At 56.2% G+C, this 17,164-nt stretch overlaps 1 protein-coding gene across 3 annotated transcripts in view; it reads right to left on the bottom strand.

Moving 5' to 3' along the window:
• LOC135453826 (protocadherin gamma-C5-like) overlaps positions 1-17,164 on the bottom strand; it is a 157,793-nt gene that overhangs the window by 115,220 nt on the left and 25,409 nt on the right. Inside the window, exon 1 of one of the 3 annotated variants that reach the window (XM_064725234.1) lies at positions 14,400-16,993. The exons of 1 other annotated variant lie outside the window; for it this stretch is intronic. In XM_064725234.1, the coding sequence (XP_064581304.1) occupies positions 14,400-16,877 (2,478 nt within the window). In that variant the 5' untranslated portion in view covers positions 16,878-16,993. Of the gene's footprint in view, positions 1-1,053; positions 3,715-14,399; positions 16,994-17,164 lie in introns of those variants that run through there. One more of the 3 variants, XM_064725233.1, reaches the window with a different exon arrangement.

The following is a 17,164-nucleotide window of genomic DNA, read 5'->3' as shown; positions in this document are numbered from 1 at the left end:
ACACAATCCTTTAAGACAGCAGGAAAAGAGAAGCACAGCTGCACACCTTAGACTATGATGGCCTTTGATAAATTTTCAAGTATAGCTGATTCAAGTGCCTGACGTGTCAATCGGCAGATCTCCTACACATTTGACATCTGTATTTGGGTCTTAGAGCCTTATTATCCTCTTAAACAAACATGCATAAGAAATACTATGGATGGAGTAGTGGTAGGGGGAACCAACCAGAAACTAAACAAAGAAAGAAACAAAACCCCTAGGAGAACGAATTCTCTATACAGGGTTAAAACACCTCTCTTTTTATAAAAAGAATAAGAAAAAAGGCTCTGAAACAAAAAAAATTCCCATTTGAGACCTCAATCTTCTTTTACACCTGTGTATGAAGGCAATATTAGGAATGTAAAAAAAAAAAAAAAAAGGAACTGTTGGCCAGAATGGAAAAAGAAAACTAGCAAAATGACCTCGCCCTCCTAATGGTACCAGAATGTTCACGCATGAGTGTTCGTCTCTTCTTTTACTCCGGATGGAGAACCTCCCTTTTCTATCCATGAGAGACGAGTCTTTCTGGAGTCCAAGACAGAAAAAACCTTAAACAAGGAGTATACGGTCATTTTTTAACCTGGTCCCAGAATACACTTTCAGGAAAAACAGATCATTAAGGAAAAATCTGCAGCAGCTAGTATCTGCATTATTTCCCTGATCTCTTAATGAAGAACCACGAATCTCCTGCACTGTTTTGATTCCCCATCATAGTTACTTATTAATAGGATTTTAGTCAGCTGAAGAGAGGCAGACAAAACCTCTTAGATGAATCTCAAGCTGTGACCACCGCAGAATCAAGTGCTATGGCTAACTGCCTGTTCTTAGAAGAAGAAATCACCCCGTTCATTCATTCCTTCTCGGACACATGGACCAGCCCTTCCCACTTACACTACCCGGAGAAACCCACGGAAAAGAGAGCAACGGTTCGGATAGATCTAAGGGAAACAGCAGGAACTCGCGACTGTTAAGAAAGGCTTAAGAAGAACAGCAGGAGCTTACGGTTTTACAGACCTGCGGTGCGTCGGGCTCTGCCGGCAACTCTCCCGCGACGGCACTGCTGTTGGAGCTCGGCTTGTCGCAGGCATCGCCTCCCAGAAGCTCCTCCGCCGACAGGACGGGCACCGGTGGCGGCGGCGGCCAAGCGGCCTCGGGCACGGCGCGGGCGGGCGGCGGCACGCACAGGTTGTAGGAGTAGGGCAAGGTGCCCTCGCAGAAGTCGGCCGGGAAGGCGGCGCCGGCCAGCGAGAAGCGCTGCGCGCCCAGGCAGCGCAGCACGGCGGGCGGCCCGGCCCGGCGCAGCCGCGCCAGCACGGCCAGCGCCACGCTCAGCACCAAGAGCGCCGAGAGCAGCGCCAGCGCCAGCACCAGGTAGAACTGCAGCTCGGCCGCCGCCGCCGCCGCCTCGGCGCCCGCCGGCCGCTCGCTCAGCTCCGGCAGCGCCTCCTGCAAGCTCTCGGCCAGCACCACGTGCAGCGTGGCCGTGGCCGACAGCGGCGGCTGCCCGTGGTCCTTGACCACGGCCACCAGCCGCTGCTTGGCCGCGTCCCGCTCGCCCACGGCGCGCGCCGTGCGCACCTCGCCGCTGTGCAGCCCCACGCGGAACAGCGCCGGCTCCGACGCCTGCACCAGCTCGTACGACAGCCACGCGTTGCGCCCCGCGTCCGCGTCCACCGCCACCACCTTGGCCACCAGGTAGCCGGCCTCGGCCGAGCGCGGAACCACCTCGAAAGCCGGCGCCGCCGCCGCCCCTCCCGCAGCCTCTCCCGCCGCCGCCGCCGCCGCCGCGGGCCAGAGCACCCTGGGCGCGTTGTCGTTGCGGTCCAGCACGAAGACGCGCACCGTGGCCGTGGAGCTGCGCGCCGGCGAGCCGCCGTCCTGCGCCCGCACGGCCACCGTGAACTCGCGGCACTGCTCGTAGTCCAAGGAGCGCTGCGCGTACAGCGCGCCGCTCCGCGCCTCCACCGACACCAGCGGCGCCGCGCCCGCCGCGCCCGCGCTGCCGCCCGCCAGCCAGTAGCTCACGCGCCCGTTGGCGCCCGCGTCCGCGTCCCGCGCCTGCACGCGCAGCACCAGCGCGCCCGCCGCGTTGTTCTCCGCCACGTACGCGCTGTACGCCGCCTCCTCGAACACCGGCGCGTTGTCGTTCACGTCCGACACCTCCAGCACCAGCTCCCTGCTGCTCCACAGCGCCGGCCTGCCCCGGTCCCGGGCCACCACCGTCACGCGATGCTCCGACGCCTGCTCGCGGTCCAGCGCGCCCGATGTCACCACCTTGTACGAGCCGCCCGACGACGCCGCGATCGACAGCGGCGCCTCTCCCGACAGCTCGCACGACACCTGACCGTTCTCTCCGGAGTCTCTGTCCCGCACTTTCAGCAGGGCCACCACAGTGCCAGTCGGGGCATCTTCCGGCACAGGACTCGACAGGGATAGAACCGTGATCTCGGGCGCGTTGTCATTCTCGTCCGTGATATCAATCTGCACTTCGCAGTGATCACTGAGCCCTCCACCGTCCCTCGCCTCCAGCCGAAAGCTGTATTTACTCTGTCCCTCGAAATCGAGGGGACCCGCCGTCCTGACTTCGCCACTCTCAATATCAATAGTGAACAGCGTGCGGATGCTTTCCGGGACATTGCCGAAGGAATAAAACACTCGCCCGTTAGCACCCGCGTCCGCATCCGTCGCCTGCACCCGCAGCACCAGAGACCCCGTGGGCAAATTCTCTGCCACTCGCGCCTCGTAGACACCTTTGCTGAACACAGGCGGGTTGTCGTTTAAATCAGTCACGTTGATGCGAACCTGCACAGTCCCAGACCTCGCAGGCTCCCCGCTGTCCAATGCTGTCAGCAGGAGTTCAAAAAAATTCTGCTTTTCCCGGTCCAATGCTCTCTCCAGCACCAATTCCGGTTGTTTTTTTCCACCAGGGGCCTCCTTCATCGCCAATGTGAAGGACGGGTTGCTGGTTAGCTGGTAACTCAAAAGGGAATTTCTGCTTACATCCATATCGCGGGCCATCTCCAAAGGAAAACGAGATCCCGGGAGCGTCCATTCACCAATCTCGAGATCCAGAGCAGCCTTGCTAAACATCGGGGAATTGTCATTCACATCCTCGATGGACACCTCGACGTGGAAAATGTTCAGCGGGTTGTGCACCAGCGCCTCGAAGCTGACGGAGCAGGTCGCCGACTCGCCGCACATCTCCTCCCGGTCCAGCCTCTCGTTCACGTACAGGTTCCCGTTCTCCTCATTCACCGTGAAGTATTGCTTCTCCTCGCTCAGCCGCAGCTTGCGCGCCGGCAGCTCGTCCGCGCTGAGCCCCAGGTCCCGCGCCAGCGGCCCCACCAGCGAGCCTCTGCCCAGCTCCTCGGCGATGGCGTAGCGGACCCGCTCGGCCGCCGCCCGGCACCACACGCACAGCAGCAGCAGCAGCAGCGCGGCCAGCAGCGCTCGCCCGCCGCCCGGCCCAAGCCTCTGCCGCCGCCTCACCGCCATTCTCTGCCCGCTGCGCTCGCCGCGCTCCTGCCTCCTGCCGCTGCCCTGCCTCCCTTCCAGCCGCTCTCGCCGCCCACAACAGACACCGCTGAAAGCCACCCACACCGCTCGGGCCGCCTCTCGCCGCCGCCGCTGCTGCTGTCGGTGCCGCTGCCGCTGCGGCCGGCGCCGGGCGAGCGAGCAGCCTGCGGGGGCAGGACGCTGCGGCGGCGGCGGCTCCAGCGGCGCTCGCCGGCGGCCAACAGCGACACCCGGAGGCGCCGCCGCGACACTGCAGCCGCCGCACGGCCGCGCTCAAGGGGGCCCGGCTTTGGGCGGGGCTCAGCGGCTGCACTGGCCCCGGGGGCTCTCCCCGACCAAAAACACCGAGAGCGGGAGCTCTGGCTTAATTCCACTCCAAGGCGTTTCTATCTTAGATGTGTTGAAGGGTGGTTTTAGGGCATTGTATTCAGTCACAGCGAGTAATCAGAAGGAAATATTCATGGTAGGGCAGTAAATAATAGAATTTAGCCACTGTTAATATAATCACGTTTCACTTACACCACGAAGAAACGATAATATGGGGACGACGTGAAAGGGTTTTTCACACTTGTCTTGAATTGTCCTTTCATTATCTGAGATCAATTAATTGGAGGTATAGATCCACCTAAAGGAAAATAAGCATCCCCTACGCTGAGATAGCACAATAACTTTTACTCTTTTCTTTCTCACTCCTTAAAATTTTTTCATATGCATCTCAATATCTGAGTGGCTGACAATGGAAAGTGAAAGGAACTCTAAACCCTTCATAGAGCCAAGCAACCACTATTTTGAGTTTCCAACTTGTAATTTTCTCTAAAGGCAATTTAATCCACAGCTCGGACATGAGCAGGAACACTTCCTGAGAGACTTCAGAACGTTGAAGGCACGTCCAAATTTTCTTTGGGCAATTTCTACCTTTATGACACAACTCAAACTGATAAGCTTTCTCCTAATCAAAAACTCACTTCTTTTAGTGTAAAACAACAATCTGGTGTACTATGAACGATTGACTTAATACAAAGAGCTCGCCCCATCTTACCTGTAAACGGTTTATAAATAATTTCAAAAGTCTACACAGAGGTATCATTTCTCTATGATAGAAGAACTAAACTCCTTCACTTCTTCTGCAATGCAGACAACCCTCAGGCCACTTCCATGATCCCTCTGGGAACTCTAGCCTGTCTATTTGGGATACTGGCCCAAGAAGTCCATGCAGTCTATCTCCCCGCTGAAAGAGTTTAGATGAGGGAAGGAATTCCCTCGACTTCCCAGGCAGAATGCTTGTCATACAGTGCAAGACACAATTCCAGCAGCAGGTGCCCATCGGCAGCTCATGCCCCACCTCATCACCCACCAATAACCCAAAGCACTTCTCCACAAAGCTCTTCCCTATCCCCCACTCTCTGTTTCAACTGGGGATTGCCCCAGCCCAGCTGCAGGACCTTGCACTTTGATCCATTTCATGATGGCTGCACGGGGCCACTTCTGCAGCCCATCCCTGGCTGCCATCTCTGCCCTGCAGTGAATCAGCTCCAATCGGTGTCAGCTGCAAATTGCCTGAAGGTGCCTCAATCCCACTGGCCATGCAGGTGCTGAACAGAACTGGGCCCAGTCAGGGCCCTGGAGGGACAGCACAAGTCACTGCTTTGCACCTGGACATGGAGCCACTGTCTGGAACTCTCTGCAGGGGACTCTCCAGCCTGTTCCTCAGCCATTTGACAGCCTCCAGGTGATTGCCCAGCAGGTTCCTCTGGGTGATGGCCTGGGGGACACTGCACACCTTCTCCCTCTGGACCCTGCTCTGTCCATGGAAACCTTGGCTGGGCTGGGTGGTCACTCTGCACTTGGACAGCTGCAGCAGAGATGATCCTGCATGATTACACTGCAGACAAAATGTTCCTGGCTGAGCACACCAGGAGTGCTTGTGAAACCCTTCCTCTGTGCAGCTGGAAACATCCCAGCTGTGTGTGGGAACTGCACCTGCACTCGGGCAGCTGGCACAGAGGACACCTTCCACATGAGATCAGACACCCTGGTGCTGAGCTCATGACAACAAGCAATGCAGGAGTCAGAAACACATGGAAATGGACAGATGCAATAACATTTTGTAGGTCTGCCTTGCTCTACAGAAGCAACTCAAATCCTCCTGGACTCCATCAGGCACAGCCTGGTGTTATCTGTGACATGTGACAAGCAAGGCAATGGCCCAGTTCTTCTCCAGGTCACACACAGAGCTCCCCTCTCTGCTTTTTCTGCCACACCAGGCCACTGTGAGGTTTTGCTTGTGGCCATCTCCTCACTGCTCAAATCCATCATGAGATGATAATGCACTGCAGCCACACCCAGAAGGGAGGTGCAATTGTCTGCTCACCACCATTATGATAAGGAACTGAAGGATTCTAGAGCACACAAATGATAAACAACCATACTAAAATATTAGCAGTCATCCAACTGAGAATGGCTCATGAAAACATTGTCTTTGAGGGCATCTACTCCCCATCTTTATCACATGCTCTATTCCACAGAGAGGCAAAGTCTACTAAAGTCATATTTACATCTATTTCTCCCAACAGGAGCAGAACACAAAGTCACACTCATATCTTCTGCCTTCTACTCCCACTGCAACAAGAGCAGGGGACATGAACACACCATACATTGCTCAAAAAATATGTTTTGTTGATAATATGAAATATAACCACATAATGAGTAAAACAAGGGAAAACAAAACAAAGCAAAAAGTCCGGACAAAACCCAAAACCACGAATCAGATAAAGCAAGGAAGCATTATAAGAAAACACGGAGCCTGACATGCCCAGTGGGAAGTCTTCCAGGCCTTTATTGCAGGCCTTAATATTCATACCTGAGAGCACGTAGGAGTCACTGAGAAGCTGCAGGTGTATGGCCCTGAGGACTTGCATGGGACAATAATAGAGCGGGTTCATTTGAAGAATGAGTCCTCTCCTCAGGAACTGTTTCTACTGCATGGCCTGCTCACCTTGCACAGTTATGAAACCATCATTTTAAACAGCTTCTAATCAGCCTCTTTCTCAAGGTAAATCTTCTGACATATTACAACAGATTCCCTTACCGCTTCTGCCTCATAGTCCCCACACCATTCAGTCTTAAGTGACTCAAGTAAGGATGCAATGAAAAACATCCCTCACTGTTTCATATTTAAAAGTCCTGACCAGAATTGTGAAAATGAGCTGCAACCTTCCTGGAAACAAAGGCCTGTATGAAAGTGTAATTACAATTGTGAAGAAACTCTATATCACAGTGTGGCACAGAGACACAGATGGATAATGGAGGTTTCACACAGGATTAATTAGCTCATCCAGCCAAGAATTATGGTTCAACATGAACAGTTACTGTGGAAAATGTTACTCTTGGAGGACTGTCATTGTCTTTCATGACAGAGACACCAGGATCAGAACAACAATGGCACTGCCTTTGGAACCAAGCATCAAATCAAACCATTTCTCTGCCAAACCCACACTGAGTCCCCCATTTGCCTGGCACAGAACTGAGCTCTCACCCTCCTCACTCTGCATTCACAGCCTTCAGTTTCACCATCAACACCAACCACAATTTTGGTTCCATGGATGCCACAGAGAAAAACAACACCTTGGGGAAACATCCATTCATGAAGTTGTGTTTCTTGAATGAAATATTCAAGGCCAGGTTGGCTGGGGCTCTGAGCCACCTGCTCTGGTGGAAGATGTCCCTGCCCATGGCAGAGCAGCTGGAACAAGAGGATCCTTAAGGTCCTTTGCAACACAAACCATTCTCTCATGTGGTGTTCTGGATCCTATGACTACAAGTCAGCTTACAAGGATGGATAAGAGATATTCTCCTACTGGATAATTTATGTTTTTGCAGTTTGCAGGATTGCCAGACACAATTCACTTTACTCCTTGACAAAAAACAAGCAAACAAAAAAACCCACAAACCCAAAAAAAAATTACCAAGAACTGAAATGAACCAAGACAAGAATGGGAAAACACCAGAAGAGTATCAATCATGGCCTCACAAATTGGGTCAATTGCAGTATATACACAACCCAGCAAACTCAACTGTAAGCAATACACAGGGGCCTCACACAGGAGTCACTACACAGGCCCCAGACTGTCATTTCCTTGGATAGTAAGAAGAACAAAAATCTTAGAACCACAGCTGGGAGCCTCATCTAAATACCAGGACAAACAGAACTGGACACAATTCATTCATTCATTTTGAACTGTATCACACTGAACTCCAGCACCAGCCCTGTCTCTGCATACACAGACTTCTCTCTGGCCAAACATAACATGGAAGCAAATTTTGCAAACAGACATTACAGAAGAAACGTTGTGTGCAGAGCTTGTCAGAGGCCAAGCATCACAACTAACATTATTCTGCTCATCCATATTAGCTAAACAAGAGGGAATTGTCACACAGGCCATAAATTATTGCCAGCTCTGTCAAAGACCCACACATCCAAGAATCACCTCAAAGGCAACATCACCATTCTTCAGCACATGGACTCCTCAAGCATATGTGACTTCCACTCTGATGCAAAGGAATATGGAACCCAAACTAGGCCATTTCAGTCCAAACCACACAATTTGAAATCATAAGGCTCCTCCTGACTCATTTTCAGAAGGCCAGCAATAGCCCTGGATCCACAAAACACCACAGGCCATGTCTCCACCAGGACCTCCTCACAAACCACACACCCAGCACTCCCTCCTAACCCTTCACAGCTCCCATGGTTTGCACAGATCTTCAGAATGTAGAGAGACTCCAGCAAGAAGAAAGCTGCTCAGACATTATCTACATACTACTCATGCTAATATTTGACATCTCACCCTAGCCGTGGTACAAGAAGAAGCATTTATTACAGAGATATTTTCAAGAAACATATCTATGGAACTCTCTCTTTTCACCTATAAACATGAAAGAATCTTCTTCAGATGATCAGAAGAATGAGACAGAAAGTTAACACCTGAAGAACTGAAGAGCTCACAACTCTCTTCTGGGTTATATAATTCACAGTAGATGATTGATGATGCCATTTATAGGCAGTGAATACACAGCTTGCAATTCCCATACCCCATAAACTACAAAATTAAGCTTTGCAGTGACACCATTATGATGACAAACAAATACTTATTAAGAACCTGCCAGGGTTCTCCATGCAGCTGGAATACAGATCTTCTAAACAATTACTTGGGGAAGAAGGACCTCACATTGCTTCATCCTATACACGGGAAGTGGACAGGGAATGGAGGAAAACATTCCCCTGAGTCTTTCAGCAGACATTCACACACAGCTCACAGCACTCAGATTTCCAGCCCTTCAAACCATCCATGCTGTCCTTTCAACCATCTATCACAAAAACATGAGAGATTGGAGGCCCAGTTACCCAGACCATTTCTCTTCCCAGCACCAATTTCACACAGCTGTCTGTACATCTCTGTGCTGTGGAAGCTACATTTGCTGTCACTGGAGTTCTTTGGAGAGACTTCATAGGTCTCAACAGAAAATCCGAGCAGTATTCCAAGACACACTGACTCAGTGAATATCTGCTCACAGGGAATTATGCCCACCTTGTATCTACCACTGCACCTTGATTCTCTCCTTCCCATCCAGGCAATTCTCTTGCCATGCTAAATATTTTACAGCTTAGGCTCATCCAGCTCCATCTGACATAGCTCTACCTTGAAAAACGAGTACAAACCAAAGCTGTTCTGCCATTTCCTCCTGCATTTCCTCCTCTACATGCAGCCACCCACATGCTCTTCAAAGGATCACAACTTCAATAGGATCCTTCATCCTCATAAACAGACAGAGAGACATCATCAAGGACCACATGTTGCCCTGTGCAATCCACTCTTGGGGACAAATAACGAAGCATGGATGATACAAACACTTCCTGCTGACCTCCACTATGTATCATGGAGAACAATAAGGGCGGAGAACAACGTGCAGAGACGCACCACACAAAGCCATCAGCATTTACTTCAACACACTTTCTACCTATTCAAGCACACGTGCTCTTGGGAAAACACATGAGTCTCCTAAAAAGTTGTATTTCTGAATAACGTGATCCATCCCTTAAGAAGATATAATACTAAGAGCAAGACAGATTCTACACAGGACACCTGACATAGGGGAAACAATACCTGGAACATGATCAATACCCAAACTGCCAACCTAACCAACACCCTGCCAGCAGCAGCCTTCTCCCTCCTTCCTTCTTCACATACTGGAAGGCTGAGGACCCACCCCAGGTCCACACAACGACAGCAATGGGTACACTCAAACTTACACCAAGGAAACTTACCAGCTTTTAGAACAGTCTCCACGCAACCAGAGAACAGGAGGGAAAGGGCAGGCACATCAGAGAAAAAGTCGCGGAGAAAATTTGTACAGAGGAACTCACCGAGGAAGGGGAAGGATCTACGGAGAGGGCGGCGGCCGGGTCCTCGTGGCCGAGCAGCGGCGCGGGCTCGTCGGGCGGCGGGCGGGCCGGGAGGGTGTCGCAGCAGCTGGCGGCCGAGAAGCGCAGGTGGCTCTTGCGCGAGTCGGCCGTGAGCGACACGTCGTGCGAGTAGGACTGCAGGAAGGCGCGCACGCCGTCGATGCCCACGAAGTGCGAGACGGGCACGCCGCGCAAGGCGCCGCTGTCCGGCGGCAGCAGCTGCTGGCGGTGGCAGCGGCGCAGGCGCAGCGCCAGCAGCAGCAGCAGGAAGGCCACGAAGAGGCACGAGACGGCGGCCACGGCCAGCACGAGCCAGCGCGTCAGGCTGGCGGCCGGCTCGCCCGGCGCCGCCGCCTCGTGCGCCGCGCTGCCCAGCTCGGCCAGCAGCTCGGCCACGCTCTCGGCCAGCACCACGCTCAGCGTGGCCGTGGCCGACAGCGCCGGCCGCCCGTGGTCCCGCACCAGCACCACCAGGCTGTGGCGCGCCGCGTCGCGGGCCAGCGGCGAGCGCGCCGTGCGCACCTCGCCGCTGTGCAGCCCCACGCGGAACAGCCCCGGCTCCGTGGCCTTGGCCAGCTCGTACGACAGCCACGCGTTCTGCCCCGCGTCCGCGTCCACCGCCACCACCTTGGCCACCAGCGCGCCGGCCTCCGACCGCCGCGGCGCCAGCTCCACGCCCGACCACGCCGCCGCCGCAGCGGCCGCCGGCGGGTACAGCACCTGCGGCGCGTTGTCGTTCTCGTCCACGATCTGCAGCCGCACCGACACGTTGCTGCTCAGCGCCGGCGCGCCGCCGTCCTCCGCCCGCACGCACAGCTGCAGCTCGCGCAGCTGCTCGTAGTCCAAGGAGCGCAGCGCGTACAGCGCGCCCGTCTCCGCCTGCACCGACACGTACGACGACAGCGGCGCGCCCCGCACCCGCCCCTCCGCCAGCCGGTAGCGCACGCGCGCGTTCTGCCCCCAGTCCGCGTCCGTGGCGCGCACCGTCAGCACCAGCGCGCCCGCCGCGTTGTTCTCCGCCAGCCGCGCGCTGTAGCGCTCCTCCGCGAACACCGGCGCGTTGTCGTTCACGTCCAGCACCCGCAGCGCCAGCACCGCGCTGCTCTGCAGCGACGGCGACCCGCCGTCGGCCGCCCGCACCGTCACGTTGTACTCCGACACCTGCTCCCGGTCCAGTTCTCTCGCTGTCACCACGCTGTAGTAGCTGCTGTGTGAGCTCTGCAGGCGGAACGGGACTCCCGCGTCAAGCGAGCAGCACACCTCGCCATTCGCCCCTGAGTCCCGGTCGTGCACGTGTAGGAGTGCTACAACGGTCCCCGACGGCGCATCCTCAGATATTTCGCTAATCGCTGACCTCACCGAAATTTCTGGCATGTTGTCGTTGACGTCTGTGACCGAGATTGTGACTTTGGAAGTATCAAAAAGTCCTCCTCCATCAAATGCCTGTACTTCTAGTTCATAAGAATTGCCTTCCTCGAAGTCAAGGCTTCTCAGTAGCATGATCTGTCCGGTCTCATAATCTAAACGAAAAATATCTGATGCCATGTCCGACACTTTCTTCAAGGAGTATTTCACATGGCCATTCAGCCCCTCGTCGGCGTCCGTGGCAGTGACAGTGACTAGTACGGAGCCCACGGGCACGTCCTCGGGCACACGCACCGTGTACTCCGCCTGGCTGAACACGGGCGCGTTGTCGTTCGCGTCTACCACGGTCACGCGGATCCGAGCCGTGCCCGTCCGTGCCGGATCGCCGCCGTCCATCGCCCTCAGCACCAGCTCGTGAAACGCCGCCTCCTCCCGGTCCAGCGCCTTCGCCAGCACCAGCTCGGGACGCTGATCGCCGCCGGGGCCCGCCTGCACTGCCAGCGAGAAATGCTCGTCACCGCTCAGCTCGTAGCTCTGCAAGGAATTCCGACCTGAGTCCAGGTCATGAGCGTCTGTGAGGGGAAACCGCGACCCCGGGGTTGTCATTTCGATCATTCTCAGATCTGTTTCTGCTTCTCTGAAGGTGGGCGCGTTGTCGTTAATGTCCGTGATCTCCACTTCTATTTCATAAAACTTCATTTCCCCCTCCACTATCAGCTCACAGCGCAGCACGCATTTCTCCACCAGCCGGCACAGCTGCTCTCTGTCGATCCTCTCTGCCGTCACTAAATGTCCCGTCTTCCCGTGAACAGCGAAATACTGCGTCCTACCTTTAGAGACGACGCGGACACCGCGGTCTCGGATCTCCGGCAGCTGCAGCCCCAGGTCCTTGGCCACGTCGCCCACGAACGAGCCCTTGGGCATCTCCTCGGGCACCGAGTAGCGCAGCTGCCCCCACGCCGCCTCCCACGCCGCCAGCAGCACGGCCCAGAGCAGAGCTCGCTGCCGCCGGCCCCAGCGCCTCCCCGCCGCGCACATCTCGGCCGCCGAACCGCCGGCACCGCCGATCCAATCCCGCTGCCACTCAATGCTCTCAGCTCCTGCACCGAGCGCAGCTGCCGGTGCCTCCGCCTGGCTCCAGAATGGACCAGCACCGCGGGGACGATCGGGGACCGCAGGTTCGGACAGGGAGCGAGCAACCGTGTGAGCCGATCCGCAGCGGGCGGGGCTGCCGGTAGCGCTCCGAGCTTCCTCTCGCTCCTCTCGGTCAACAGCGGCGCCCGCAGCCTCCTCCCGGCACTGCAGGCACCGAGCGCTGCCCAGCGCTGCCCGCCCGGCCTCGCTCCATACAGGGCACAGTCGCCACCGAGATGTCGCTTTTCTTCCAGCGCTTCTCCTGCCTCCACATTTGTCTTGCCCATCTCTGCTTTCATCGTCCAGGGTATCACCACCGGGAGAGGCATTCCGCGGGCATGGTTCTTTAATCGCACGGGAAACTCATCACTTACCAATGTCACTATACGTAAACTAAAATACATATTTTACCCTCTAGCTTCTTTTTAATCTTATCCTTTTTGTTCAAAAGCACCTTCAACAAAGGCTCGCATAGAGAAAAAGGGAAGATACCATATCCCGAAGAAATAAAACTATCAGGTTTATTAACACAAGCGGGACGAAAGCAATTGCATGCTTCTTGAAGTCAGGGAACTAATTTTTACAGGATTCAATTATAAGTACAAATAAAGATGCAGCTGAAACTCTCAAGGCAATCTTTCAGGACTTGAAATATTTTATATCCTTTCCGAAGAGATGCCTAGTGTTTCCTTAGTTTATACAGGTTTACAATTAATCAAATCATTGCAGCTTTCCCTTTTTTTTTCTAAGAGCAATGTGTGAAGCACTAAAGGTCATTAGTAAATTAATCACATAAGTATTTCTTTATGACCTTGATGCGATATGCCCTCAAGAAAATAAATATGGGACAGTAGAACAAAAGTAGAACACTTGAAACTCTGCTGACCACTAATCAATGTGCAAATGGGCTTGATTCAAGTGCCTAAACCCTCTTCTCGCTAATCTCCCTAATATGTGATCCCATCGCATCTCAGATGTTTATCTGAGTAAACAGAATCGTAAAAATTTGCTTTCTCGATATATTTGATATCTTCTAAAACCCCAAAAATCTTTGTGCAAAGAGGATAGAAGAATAACAATCTCTGAAGCAGAAATCTTTCAGCACTCTCACCAGTGTACGAAATAAAGATCATGAAGAGCAAAGCAGAGCGAACTGCAAGCCAGGATGCATAAACGAAGCCATCTAGACTCGCTACTGCATTCCCTCTAAAGCGGGCGACAATCTCTTGTATCACTCAGAAAAAAGACTCAAAGGAACTTTCCACATTCGTTTCCTTTCCAAGTCCAACCGGGACAAAACAAATTTTAACGAACGGGTTTGGGTAAAGCTATACACGAGCGCCAAGCACACCCTTTCTGAACAAATCAGTCAGGAAACAAAAATATTTTCAACACCAGATGTCCGTGCTCTCTTTTTTCCCTCCGACTCCTTCATGCAGAATCAACCTTTCTCCTTCCACAGATTACTGAACTGCTTTCAATGTTGATAACACATTCTAATTGAGAGAGCTCGAGTGTTGAAGAAAAAATTTCGAGCCTAAAGCTAAACCTGTGACCAAGGCAGAACCAAGTGCTTCCTGCGCGCCATGAACAGGGGAAAACCCGTTGATTCAGTCCGTTACGGAGACAAGACCGCGCAACTCACATAAACACAACTCCAAGAAACAAGGAGAAACACTCAGAAACACTGCTACTAGCCAAAAGGAGAGCTACCATCAAATCCTGTCATCTGAAGCTGTTACCCAGAAAAAACAGTAAAACTTTTGCCGCTGCGTGAGGATACACGTGAGGAATACTCATTGACACCAGGCAAAGAACACCTGGGGAAAAAAGATGATGCTTAGAGAATTTTAAAAACAGAGGAAGCTAAGGCATTACAGACCTGCGGTGCGTCGGGCTCGGCGGGTGGCTCTCCCACGACGAGGTCACAGTTCATGCTCGGCTTGTCGCAGGACTCGCCGCCCAGAAGCTCCTCCGCCGACAGGACGGGCACCGGCGGCGGCGGCGGCCAAGCGGCCTCGGGCACGGCGCGGGCGGGCGGCGGCACGCACAGGTTGTAGGAGTAGGGCAAGGTGCCCTCGCAGAAGTCGGCCGGGAAGGCGGCGCCGGCCAGCGAGAAGCGCTGCGCGCCCAGGCAGCGCAGCACGGCGGGCGGCCCGGCCCGGCGCAGCCGCGCCAGCACGGCCAGCGCCACGCTCAGCACCAAGAGCGCCGAGAGCAGCGCCAGCGCCAGCACCAGGTAGAACTGCAGCTCGGCCGCCGCCGCCGCCTCGGCGCCCGCCGGCCGCTCGCTCAGCTCCGGCAGCGCCTCCTGCAAGCTCTCGGCCAGCACCACGTGCAGCGTGGCCGTGGCCGACAGCGCCGGCTGCCCGTGGTCCTTGACCACGGCCACCAGCCGCTGCTTGGCCGCGTCCCGCTCGCCCACGGCGCGCGCCGTGCGCACCTCGCCGCTGTGCAGCCCCACGCGGAACAGCGCCGGCTCCGACGCCTGCACCAGCTCGTACGACAGCCACGCGTTGCGCCCCGCGTCCGCGTCCACCGCCACCACCTTGGCCACCAGGTAGCCGGCCTCGGCCGAGCGCGGAACCACCTCGAAAGCCGGCGGCGCCGCCGCCCCTCCCGCAGCCTCTCCCGCTGCGCCGCCGCCGCCCGCGGGCCAGAGCACCCTGGGCGCGTTGTCGTTGCGGTCCAGCACGAAGACGCGCACCGTGGCCGTGGAGCTGCGCGCCGGCGAGCCGCCGTCCTGCGCCCGCACGGCCACCGTGAACTCGCGGCACTGCTCGTAGTCCAAGGAGCGCTGCGCGTACAGCGCGCCGCTCCGCGCCTCCACCGACACCAGCGGCGCCGCGCCCGCCGCGCCCGCGCTGCCGCCCGCCAGCCAGTAGCTCACGCGCCCGTTGGCGCCCGCGTCCGCGTCCCGCGCCTGCACGCGCAGCACCAGCGCGCCCGCCGCGTTGTTCTCCGCCACGTACGCGCTGTACGCCGCCTCCTCGAACACCGGCGCGTTGTCGTTCACGTCCGACACCTCCAGCACCAGCTCCCTGCTGCTCCACAGCGCCGGCCTGCCCCGGTCCCGGGCCACCACCGTCACGCGATGCTCCGACGCCTGCTCGCGGTCCAGCGCGCCCGATGTCACCACCTTGTACGAGCCGCCCGACGACGCCACGATCGACAGCGGCGCCTCTCCCGACAGCTCGCACGACACCTGACCGTTCTCGCCGGAGTCTCTGTCCCGAACTTTCAGCAGGGCCACCACGGTTCCAGTCGGGGCATCCTCTGGCACGGGACTCGAGAGTGACAGAATGGTGATCTCGGGGGCGTTGTCGTTCTCGTCCATTATGTCAATTTGCACTTGGCAGTGACTGGTGAGCCCGCCTCCATCCCTCGCCTCCAGACCGAAGATGTATTTACTCTTCTCCTCAAAATCGAGGGGACCTGCCGTTCTGACCTCCCCGCTGTCGCTGTCGATAGTGAACAACAAAAGGACGCCGTCAGGGACGGCCCCGAAAGAGTAGGAGACTTGCCCATTGGAACCTACATCTGCATCCGTAGCCTGTACCTGCAGCACCACAGAACCCACCGGCAGATTCTCTGCCACTCGCGCCTCGTATACAGTTTTGCTGAACACGGGTGGGTTGTCATTGGCATCTGTCACCTTGATATGAACCTGGATAGTCCCAGACCTTGAAGGTTCCCCGCCATCCACCGCTGTCAGCACCAATTCAAACGAGCTCTGCTTCTCCCGGTCCAACACTCCGTCCAATACTAATTCTGGCTGCTTGCTTGCACCTGGGTTCTCTTTTAAGGCCAAACTGAAAGATGGGTTGCTTGTGAGCTGGTAAGACAGCAGCGAGTTGCTTCCTGCGTCTGCATCTCGGGCCATCTCCAAAGGAAAACGAGCACCGGGAAGCGTCCATTCACCAATCTCGAGGTCCAGAACAGCCTTGCTGAAGGACGGGGAGTTGTCATTCACGTCCTCGATCGCCACCTCGACGTGGAAAATGTTCAGCGGGTTGTGCACCAGCGCCTCGAAGCTGACAGTGCAGGTCGCCGACTCGCCGCATATCTCCTCCCGGTCCAGCCTCTCATTCACGTACAGGTTCCCGTTCTCCTCATTCACCGTGAAGTATTGCTTCTCCTCGCTCAGCCGCAGCTTGCGCGCCGGCAGCTCGTCCGCGCTGAGCCCCAGGTCCCGCGCCAGCGGCCCCACCAGCGAGCCTCTGCCCAGCTCCTCGGGGATGGCGTAGCGGACCCGCTCGGCCGCCGCCCGGCACCACACGCACAGCAGCAGCAGCAGCAGCGCGGCCAGCAGCGCTCGCCCGCCGCCCGGCCCAAGCCTCTGCCGCCGCCTCACCGCCATTCTCTGCCCGCTGCGCTCGCCGCGCTCCTGCCTCCTGCCGCTGCCCTGCCTCCCTTCCAGCCGCTCTCGCCGCCCACAACAGACACCGCTGAAAGCCACCCACACCGCTCGGGCCGCCTCTCGCCGCCGCCGCCGCTGCTGCTGTCGCTGCCGCTGCCGCTGCGGCCGGCGCCGGGCGAGCGAGCAGCCTGCGGGGGCAGGACGCTGCGGCGGCGGCGGCTCCAGCGGCGCTCGCCGGCGGCCAACAGCGACACCCGGAGGCGCCGCCGCGACACTGCAGCCGCCGC

Source organism: Zonotrichia leucophrys, chromosome 13, assembly GCF_028769735.1.
Source record: "Zonotrichia leucophrys gambelii isolate GWCS_2022_RI chromosome 13, RI_Zleu_2.0, whole genome shotgun sequence".
Classification (NCBI taxonomy): Eukaryota; Metazoa; Chordata; class Aves; order Passeriformes; family Passerellidae; genus Zonotrichia; species Zonotrichia leucophrys.
The sequence above is the reverse complement of the archived record's forward strand: the minus strand, read 5'-3'. Positions and strand labels throughout refer to the sequence as shown.